We start from the raw sequence: 11276 nt of genomic DNA on the forward strand, positions 1-11276 counted from the left end.
TAAACTGTACAGAACAGTGGGGAATGGGAATGGGACAGGGACTGAGAAGGAATATTAAACCGTACAGAACAGTGGGGAATGGGGCAGGGGCCAAGAGGAAATATTAAACTGTACAGAACATTGGGGAATAGGACAGGGACTGAGGGCGAATATTAAACTGTAGGTATCAGAGTGTGAGACAGTGGTTGAGTGAATGAAGCAGGACGATTGGTGTTGAAGAGGCTAGAATTGCGCTCATTACACTTAGTACAGGATGCAGAATTATAGACATGAGGTAAGAAACACAGATCTACCCTAACCAAGCCAACTAACCGAGAATCCCACGGTTCTTAACATTAACTATCCTGAAATTGTGACATTTCAATTTCCTTGTTCCGTTCCAAATATGTAAGGTACCGAGAGCTTTCTGGATCCCAAACTCTCTGTTCTGTACAGTTAAGTGTTCAGCATACGCAAACTGCCCAGAGCTTCAGTTCACTGGCAAGATATCTGCTTGGGTCTGCCATCTTCCCTCGACTATCTTGGAGCATGTAAGATATTGTAGAAGAAGGAATCGTGGTTCTGAGATAGAACGGCTGGGGAGTCAAACTCCTTCACCTTGCCAGCATCCAACACCAGTACACGGTTTGAATCCATTATTGTGTTCAACCTTCAGGAAACAGAATCAAAGGCAGCATAAAAATGGGGACCCCACTGAAATAAAACCCTTCCAGCCTCAGTAGGAATGCAGCTGGGACATGTCGCTACAGCGTGACTGAATGCCAAAGCTGCCCATCTCTCCTATCAGTTTAATCAGTGAATTGTGTCATAGAATCCCGACAGTGCAGGTTTAGGCCATTCGGCCCATTGAGTCTGCACTGACCATCCAAAGACATCCCACCCAGAACCACCTGTCCCCACACTGTACCCATAACCCCACATGTCCCATGGCTACCCCACTAACCCTGCACTTTCCTGGACACTACGGGTAAGTTAGCATGGCCAATCCAACTAACCTGCACATCTTTGGACTGTGGGAGGTAACCGGAGCACCAGCAGAAAACCCACGGAGAATATGTAAACTCCACACAGACAGTTGCCTGAGGCTGGAATCAACCCCAGGTCCCCTGGTGCTGAGGCAGCAGTGCTAACCACTGAGCTACCATGCCACCCTTACTGAGCCCAAGGTTTGTTTGGTATTCAGTTGTTTGGTGCTTGGTAAAGAAAATGTCCATGGCTGGGCAATTCCACCTGTGATCCTGGCTCTGCTCTGAGCGAGGGAGCCTCAGACACCAGCACGTGCTGCAGAAACTGCTCTGCCATCGTGCTCCCCTCACACCACAACCTCATAGCTCCTACTTCGTGTCTGCCCTCCCCTCCCTATTCTTCTCCCTCACCATGCCCCCTCCATCCAAATCTCCACTCCTCCCCCCCCCCCCCTCTCCCCCCTTTCCCTCCTACCTACTCCCCACTCCCCCCCTTCCCATTCCTCCCCCTCCCCAATCCTCTCCACTCCCCCTCCCAACTAGTGTTCCCCCAATCATCCCCAATCCTCCCACTCCCTCCTCCTGCCCCTCCCAACTCCTCTTCCTCCCCTCCCCACTCCCCCCCCTCACTGTTTGCCCTGCTACTCATCACCTCAAACACATGTCCATCCTTTACTCTCTCACCGTCTAACCTAATCTCCCACCCTTTCTGCCAATCTCTTCCTACCGGTGTGAAGAAGTTACCTATGGGCAATTGTCAAAACAGTTTTGTCTGCAAATTGTTCTCGTATAGTCTTCTGCAACAGTCGATCTGTTTTCTGGTCCACACTGGCTGTCGCTTCATCAATACACAGAATCTGAGCAAATGAAAAACAAAGCTATCAGGACCTCAGGCAGAGTATAGTGTACATTCCCCACAATAACATTGGGTACAAGAAGGTTCAAGGATGAGAACACATCACATCGATGTCGTTAACAGCCGATCAAATTGAGCTGGTGATAGAGGCCTCATGGTACAGCATGTCATGTGACAGTGTCTGACTGTTCAAGGCCAACTTGCAATTTGATGGCCACAGACAGTGTGTTCATGATGTGACCAACTGGCTGACTATCAACCTCAAAATCTTTCTGATTGGCCCAGGGCAAGTGGTAAGAGGGGGTGAGTCTGCTCAGCCACAACAGAATAATAGCTACAGTGCAGCATTAAATAACTCCATCGATGGGCTCTGTGGTCAGCATGCTCCTTGTTTCGAGGGACTTTCGAGAACAATCAAGAAGATTAAGATGATTGAAGGAGTTGACAGGTTCTTGCCCTCACATGTGGAAAAGCAAGAACAAGTAAACATACATTTAAAATCAGAGTCATGCCAGGTGCAGGGGTTTTTATCAGCAAGAATAGTTTGACAGAAATCACAGTGGAAAGTTGGAACTCATGTCCCTAAGATGATACTGAAACTCAAAATGAATACAAAGTACAAAAACTGATGCGATAAAATTTATTCAGAGGTGATAAAGGTGGCTTACAATAACAAAGGCACTCTTTGAATAGCGAATAGCACAGAACAAGGCCATTCATCCAGATTTGTCCATGCATCTTTTCTAAAAACAACTCACCTAGTCCCACACGTGCACCTTTATCATGTCATCCTATACCATGCCTTCCTTTACAGGCGATCAGATCGGAGCCTTGCTACGTGCAGCACAATCAACTCTTTCTTAAGTTCCTTGGGATTTGGGTGGTCGTTCAGAGTCAACCACATTGCTGTGGGTCTGAAGTGACATGTTGGCCAGTCCAGACAGGGATGGCAGATTTCCTTCTCTCAAGGACATTTCTTTCGCTCATTCTGGGGACATGGGCATCACTGGCTGGGCCAGCATTTATTGTCCAACCCTAAAGATAGTGATGAGCTGCCTTCTTGAACCACAGAAGTACTTTAGTGTACAGGCACTCACAATGCTGTAAAGAAGGCGATTCCAGGATTCTGACCCAGCAACAGTGAAGGAACAGCAATATATTTCCAAGTCAGAATGGTGAGTGCTTTGGAGGGGAGCTTGCAGGTGGTGGTGTTCCCATGTATCCACTGCCCTGGTCCTTCTAGATGGACATGATGTGGAGGTGCCAGTGTTGGATTGAGATGGACAAAGTCAGAAGTGACACGACACCAGGTTATAGTCCAACAGTGTTGTTTTTAAATTGCAAGCTTTCGGAGCATAGCCCCTTCGTCAGGTGAAGTCTAAACCTGCTGAAGGGGCTATGCTCCGAAAGTTTGTGATTTCAAATAAACCTGTTGGACTATAACCTGGTGTCGTGTCACTTCTGACTTCCAGATGGAAGTGGTTGTGGGTTTGGAAGGTGCTGACTAAGAAGCCTTGGGGAGTTGTCACAGCTTGTAAATGGCACACACTGCTACTATTGTTGATGGAAAGCATGAATGTAGAAGGATGTCAATAAAGTGGAATGAACGGTGTCAAGCTTCCTGAGTATTGTTGGAGCTGCACTCATACAGGCAGGGGAGTATTCCATCACAATCCTGACTTGTGCCTTGTAGATGGTGGACTAGCGTTGGGGAATCAGGACGTGGATTGTTTTATTCAGCCTCTGCTCTTGTAGCCACAAATGTTAAAATGGCATGTCTCATTCAGTTTCTGGTCAATGGTAACCCCCGCATGTTGACTGTGGGGGACTCGTAATGTTAATGTATTGAAAGTCACGGTGAGATGTTTTATTGTTGGAGATGGTCATTGCCTGGTGTTGCAGCATGAATATCTCTTGGCACTTATCAGCCATACCTGAATGTTGTCCAGATTTTGTTTCACTTGGACACGGACTGCTTCAGTATCTGAGGAGTCACAAATGGTGCTGAATATTGTGCAATCATCGGTAAACATCCCCATTTCTAATCTTATGGAGGAGGGAAGGTCATTGATGAAGCAGATGAAGATGGCTGGGCCTCGGACACTACCCTGAGGAACTCCTGCAGAGATGTCCTGGAGCTGAAGTGAAAGACCTCCAAAAAACCCAACTGCCTACCTTTGTTTCAGAGATTGTAGGAACTGCAGATGCCGGAGAATCTGAGATAACAAGGTGTAGAGCTGGATGAACACAGCAGGCCAAGCAGCATCAGAGGAGCAGGAAAGCTGACGTTTCAGGCCTAGACCCTTCTTCTGTGGTACGTGAGGTTGAGGGGGATTCTGTTTTGGTTGTGATTGTGGGGAGGGGGTGTGAGGGATGAGTTGCAGGAAATGCAGGAGACACGGTCGAGGGCGTTCTCGACCAATGAGGGGGGGAAGTTGCGATCCTTGAAAAACGAGGAATCCCCCTTGTCCTCACGTACCACCCCACCAACCTCCGGATCCAACGCATCATCCTCTGACACTTCCGCTATCTGCAATCCGACCCCACCACCAAAGACATTTTTCCCTCCCCACCCTTATCTGCTTTACGGAGGGACCACTCTCTCCATGACTCCCTTGTCCGCTCCACACTCCCCTCCAGCCCCACCACACCCGGCACTTTTCCCTGCAACCGCAGCAAGTGCTACACCTGCCCCTACACCTCCCCCCTCACCCCCATCCCACACATCAAGCAGATGTTCACCTGCACATCTGCTAATGTGGTATACTGTATCCGCTGTTCCAGATGTGGCCTCCTCTACATCAGGAAAACCAAGCGGAGGTTTGGGGACCGCTTTGCAGAACACCTACGCTCAGTTCGCAACAAACAACTGCACCTCCCAGTCGCAAACCATTTCAACTCCCCCTCCCATTCCTTAAACGACATGTCCATCCTGGGCCTCCTGCAGTGCCACAATGATGCCACCCAAAGGTTGCAGGAACAGCACCTCATATTTTGCTTGGAAACCCTGCAGCCCAATGGTATCAATGCAGACTTCACAAGCTTCAAAATCTCCCCTCCCCCAACCGCATCCCAAAACCAGCACAGCTTGTGTCCACCTCCCTAACCTGTCCTTCATCCCACCTATCCCCTCCTCCCACCTCAAGCCCCACCCCCATCTCCTACCTACTAGCCTCATCCCACCCCCTTGACCTGTCCATCCTCCTTGGACTGACCTATCCCCTCCCTAACTCCCCACCTACACTCACCTTTACTGGCTCCACCCCCGCCTCTTTGACCTGTCTGTCTCATCTCCACCTATCTTCTCCTTTATCCACTTCTATCCGCCTCTCCCTCTCTCCCAATTTATTTCAGAATCCCCTTCCCCTCCCCCATTTCTGAAGAAGGGTCTAGGCCCGAAACGTCAGCTTTCCTGCTCCTCTGATGCTGCTTGGCCTGCTGTGTTCATCCAGCTCTATACCTTGTTATCTCAGGTTCTCCAGCATCTGCAGTTCCTACTATCTCTGCAGTCTGCAATCTGTTGGTTTTTCAGATACATTGAACTACAGCAGCCGTACCGCATCATATCTTGGATGGTATCCTTTATGCGAAAATGAAGATTTGTCTACACGAGGACACTGTGTGGAATATTCATCAGAATATTGTTATGGACAAATGGAGCTGTCATTGGTAGATTGGGAACAAAAACAAAGTTGCTGGAAAAGCTCAGCAGGTCTGGCAGCATCTGTGGAGGAGAAAACAGAGTTAACGTTTCGGATCAGTGACCTTTCCTCAGAACTGATGGTGGCTGGGAAAACGTCAGTTTATATGCAGAAAATAGGGAGGTAGGGAGTAAACAATAGGATAGAGCCCAAAGAGAGAGAAAGACAGTTGGACAGACAAAGGAGTTGCTAATGATCAGGCTGGGAGGGTGAATAGTTGTTAATGGGGACTGTTAGTGACTAACAACAGAGGGTGTGTAGTGGCAGGCTATGTGGTAACAAGGCCTGGTGTGTGGGGTGGGGGGCTGGGACATGGGAGAGTTTAGGCCCTAAAATTATTGAACTCAATATGGAGTCCGGAGGGCTGTAGGGTCCCCAAGCGGAAAATGAGGTGTTGTTCCTCCAGCTTGCGCTGGGCTTCACTGGAACACTGTAGCAAGCCGGAGACAGAGATGTTGGCCAGGGAGCAGGGTGGTGCATTGAAGTGGCAGGCAACAGGTAGTTCAGGGTCTTTTTTGCGAGCAGAACGTAGATGTTCTGCGAAGCAGTCATCAAGTCTACGCTTCGTTTCCCCAATGTACAGGAGACCACACTGTGAGCAGCGAATGCAGTAGACTAGATTCTTGGAAGTGCAGGTGAAGTGTTGCTTCACCTGGAAGGTATGTTTGGGCCCTTGGATTCTGGGGAGGGAGGAGGTAAATGCGCAGGTGTTTTCTGCACTCTGGTGCTTGTGGTAATCTGTGTGCTGACTGCTGCTGCTGGCTATATTGGGACTAGACAACATAATTGGTTTCACAGTAAGGTTCAATAGCATGGTATTTATTCTCAGTACCATGGTGGATTCAGCTTTATGGCAATTACTCTTCACAATCTGTGGGAGTCCAGTTTCATGGCACTAAACCTCTGTACTTTGTTCGAGTTCCATATTATGGCACTGCCTCCTGGAGTCTGGGATAATGAACTGACTCTAGGTATGATGGTGAGGTTAGAACACTAACTCTCCCTACTGTGAGGGGTATCTTCTGCAGTTTCGAAGAATAAGAGGCAATTTGATTGAAACATATAAAACGCTAAAGGACGTTGATAGAGGAGAGGTGGGGAAGGAATGTTTCCTTTTATGGGAGAATCACAAACCAGGGGTCAATGTTTAAAAATCATGGGGTCACCTTTTGAAAACAGAGATGAGGTGAATTTATTTCTCTCAGAGGGTTCAGAGCCTTTGGAAATATCTTCTTGAAAAGGAATCAGAACCTATGAATGCTTTCAAGCAGAGGTGGATAGATTCTTGTAAAGCAAGGGGAGTGAAAGGTTACTGGAGGGGTCAGGGAAGGGGCAGCTTGGAATGTGAGTTTCAGTTTACACTCAGATCAACAATGATCTTCTAAAATGACAGAGCAGACATTAGTAGCAGAATGGCTTACTGCTGCTTCTTGTTCACATGGATCAGTATTATGGCATTAATTGTGCAGTATACTGGAATTCTGTGTTATGCTGTTCATTCTCAATGCTGTGGATGGGTGTTAGAACCCTTGCAGAATTCTCCTTATTTTTGTTTTACATTATGTATGGTTTGGAGCTGTGAGCTGAAGGTGACCTTTTAGACTGTGAATATTGGCTTCTTCTCATTTAAAAAATGCCAGTTTATTTTTGAGGACAGGTATTGAAGTTAGTTGCAGGTTGAGGTTGATTCTTATGCAAAGTGCTTTATGGATGTTTCGGCTCCAGAGGCAGATGACAGATGTTGAGTGTTAACTGGGACCTTGTGGGGAAACAGCCAGTCTGGTATGGAGAGGCCAGAATTTGAATTGATTTATGGACTGTGTTTGCGTCAGAACGATTGTGCCGGTGAAAGCTACAGAATGGAAGTTTGATTACTCCCTGGTTGTCCTCCCATTATCAGCTTATTGAAAGTTCAGGGAATAAAATGTCAGTTCTAAGTATAAAATGAACATTCCTCAGAGCCTGCTAGAAGGTAGTTGTGTGCATTGGTGTCTTCGGAAACCAAATGAGATATAATCCCATGTGCCTGTGAGGTTACAGAGTCTGGACTCTGCTTCAGTGAACTGGCCAGTTCGATCCTGTTTATTTATTTTCTTTTTGATTAACTGTGTCTGTTTCTCTGTCAGCTTTTGTGTGAGAGTGGGGGCTAGAGTCAATATAGATTGTATTTAAATTATAAACATTAATTAGATTACCTTGTGGTTTAACTTTGCTCAGCTAAAGCTACTATTTTATCAACAAATTGTTAAATCTTTTGTTTACATTACAATCCGGGTATTTGGTATCAGTTATTCACAAAGTCTGGTACTTGTTATTCAAAACATCTGGTTAGGGACCATTGGGGTCCCCACTGGGGTCAGTTTTGACACTGTTTAAAGACTTTAATTGCCTGTGTTGCAAATACAGATAGCTCATTTGAGATAGTAAGAACTGCCGATACTGGAGTCAGAGATAACACAGTGTGGAGCTGGAGGAGCACAGCGGGCCAGGCAGCATCAGAGAAGGGTCCCGACCTGAAACGTCAACTTTCCTGGCTCATTTGATTTGTCTCTGGGTCATAACAGGGGTTAACCACAATGGCACTAATTCTTGGCAACATGGTGACATTCTGTCTTGTTGCACTACCTCTCAACACCATCACAGTCCGATGACAAAAAACACAGAACAATACAGCACAGGAACAGGCCCTTCGGTCCACGATGTTGTCCCAAACATGAAGCCAAATTAAACTAATACTTCTGCCTGCCCTTGGTCCATATCTCTCCATTCCTTGCATATTCATGTGCTCATCTAAAGGCCCCTTAAATGCCCCTATCATATTTGCCTCCACTACCACCCCTGGCACCACCACTCTCTGTGTAAAAAACCTGCCCCTCACAACTCCTTTGAACTTTCACCCTCTCACCTTAAATGCATGCCACCTAGTTTTAGATATTTCAACTCTGGGAAATAGATTCTTACCTTCAACTCTATCAATGCATCTCATAATTTTATAGACTTCTATCAAGTCTCCCTTCAGCCTCTGCTGCTCCAGAGAAAACAACCCAAGTGTTTCTAGTCTCTCCTTATAGCTCATACCCTCCAATCCAGGAGCATCCTGGTAAACCTTTTCTGCACCTTCTCCAAAGCCTCCACTTCCTTCTTGTAATGTGGCGACCACAATTGAACACAATACTCTAAATGTGACCTAACCAAAGTCTTATAAAGCTGCAACATGACATCCTGACTCTTGTACTCAATTCCCTGACCAATAAAGGCAAACATGCCATACACCTTCTCTACCACCTTATCTAGTTATGTGGCTACTTTCAGGGAGCTATGGACTTGAACTCCAAGATCCCTCTGTGCACCAATGCTGTTCAGAGTCCTGCCATGAACTGCACGCTTTTCCTTAACATTTGATCTCCCAAAGCACAGCACCTCACACTTACCCCGTTTAAATTCCATCTGCAATTTCTCCGCCCACATCTGCAACTGATCGACATCCCGCTGAATCCTTTGACAATCTTCCAGATTATCCACAACACCAACAATCTTTGTATCATCCGCAGACTTACTAACCCACCCATCTACATTTTCATCCAAGTCACTTACATATATCACAAACAGCAGAGGTCCCAGTACTGATCCCTGTGGAACACCACTAGGCACAGACCTCCAGCCTATAAAACAACTTTCCAACACTACCCTCTGCCTTCTATGAGCAAGCCAATTCTGAATCCACTAACCAAGTCACCATGGATCCCATGCACCTTAATCTTCTGGATGAGCCTACCATGAGGGACCTTGTCAAAAGCCTTACTAAAATCCATGTAAACAACATCCACGGTCTACCCTCATTGATCACCTTTGTCACCTCCTCAAAAAATTCAATCCAGTTAGTAAGACATGATCTGCCCTGCACAAAGCCATGCTTTTCCAAAGATGTGTAAATCCTATCCCTAAGAATTCTCTCCAATAGCTTCCCAACTACAAATGTGAGACTCACTGGTCTATAGTTTTCTGGATTATCCCTATTTCCCTTCTTGAACAGAGGAACAACATTAACTACTCATCAGTCCTCCAGGACCTCTCCAGTGGCTAGCGAGGATATGAAGATTTTGGTCAAAGTCCAGCAATCTCCTCTCTTGCCTCTCTATCAAGTCCTGGAGACCTATCCACTTTAATTCTCTTCAAGACGCCCAACACCACTTCTTTCTTGATCTCAAAATGCCCCACCATATTAGCATGCTCCACACAAATCTCACTATCGTCCATATCCTTCTCCTGGGTGAATACTGACGCAAAGTACTTATTTAGGATCTCACCCACATCCTCTGCCTCCAAGCACAAGTTCCCTTCTTTATCCATGAGTGGTCCTATCCTCTCCCTAGTTATCCTCTTGTTTTTAATGTATGTATAGAATGACGTTAACTATTGTGCCCCCAAAATGCCAGCACTCAGGATCCTGAGCTGTTACGTTGTGCTCGGGTTGGTTATTAATCTGGCAAGGATAGCAGTGACATATACATTTGAAGGCAAAACAAGATATTGCATTTGTAGGTCCGTGAAGGAGCGGGGACTGGGAAGACAGGGGAAGGTATAAATGATTCCTAATGCTAGGATAGCTTGCTGAATAAGTACCTTGGCCTTAGTGAGAAGTGCTCTCGCAAGGCAGATCAGTTGTCTCTGTCCAATGGATAAATTCTTACCCCTGTCCCCGAGTTCAGCATCCAATCCACCTGATGTGGAGAGACAAATAGCACAGTGATCAGTGACAGAGACAAACAAACAATGAACCAACTGACAAAGCATACTGCCCATGATCACAACAGGCCTCACCCATTCTCTGAATGACATCCAGGAGGTGACACTCCTTTAAAACAGACTGCAGCTCCCTGTCCGGGTGGTGGCTCAGAGGATCCAGATTCTCCCGCACTGTTCCGCTGAACAGGAACGGATCCTGAGGAATGACAGCCAGTTTCGATCTGGAAAAAATTCCCAGCAAAATAGAGTTATATAAATACATCTCTCCCTGAGCTGGAGTAGTATTATTCAGATCTTGTTATTTTATCTCTTTGCTCTCTCCCGCTCATCAATCTGAAAGAAGAATTAGGTTTGTGCTGGTCTAGTGGCCTGATTATGCGAATACTGAACCAGCAGATTCCCTGGGAAGTGAAGGATATCTGATGTGGCAAATCAAAGTCATCAGCTGAGAACCTTCAGACAACATTCAGAGCTTAGAGTCACCTCTACATGAGGAATTAATCTGCACTAGACTTTCAATGTAGTGAAATTGGTTAAGCTGCCAACTCAGGAGAGCTAATGTCCCCAGGAACTAATGAACTAACTAACTAGAATAAGAAATAGAATTAGCTTTTATTGTCACATATACTCACTCACATGAGTACAGTGAAAAGTTTACAAGCTGCCACTTAGGGCGCCACCTTCAGTACAATGTACCTAGGCACAGAATTTTAGTACGAAGCAGAAAAACAAAGAAAGCAAGCCAAGAAGTTAAACATTACAGTCCTACTTACTGAAGTGTAGACAAATAAACACGGTTACTAGTTCAACATCACAGTCTTGGGCTTGCATTCCTCACAAGGCTTGACTTCGCCCTCACTGCTGCCTTGGGGCCGCCCGCTCCCACACTCACCACCTCAGAGCCATCCGCTCCTGCTGACCCCCGGAACACGCTGCCTGCTTCCGCTCTCACCGCTGGCCCCCGGGACACGCTGCCTGCTCCCGCTCTCACCGCTGGCCCCCGGGACA

The 11276-nt window shown here is 46.6% G+C and overlaps 1 protein-coding gene across 1 annotated transcript in view; it reads right to left on the minus strand.

The window, feature by feature from the left end:
• Window positions 1-6: 6 nt before the first annotated feature.
• LOC109922659 (ATP-binding cassette sub-family C member 10-like) overlaps window positions 7-11276 on the minus strand; it is a 36878-nt gene continuing 25608 nt past the window's right edge. Inside the window, exons 3-6 of the mRNA XM_048596739.1 lie at window positions 10344-10489; window positions 10146-10243; window positions 1710-1822; window positions 7-649 (exon numbers count right to left, since the gene is read on the minus strand). Of these exons, the coding sequence (XP_048452696.1) occupies window positions 517-649; window positions 1710-1822; window positions 10146-10243; window positions 10344-10489 (490 nt within the window). The 3' untranslated portion in view covers window positions 7-516. The remainder of the gene's footprint in view (window positions 650-1709; window positions 1823-10145; window positions 10244-10343; window positions 10490-11276) is intronic.

Source organism: Rhincodon typus, chromosome 5, assembly GCF_021869965.1.
Source record: "Rhincodon typus isolate 14 chromosome 5, sRhiTyp1.1, whole genome shotgun sequence".
NCBI lineage: Eukaryota > Metazoa > Chordata > Chondrichthyes > Orectolobiformes > Rhincodontidae > Rhincodon > Rhincodon typus.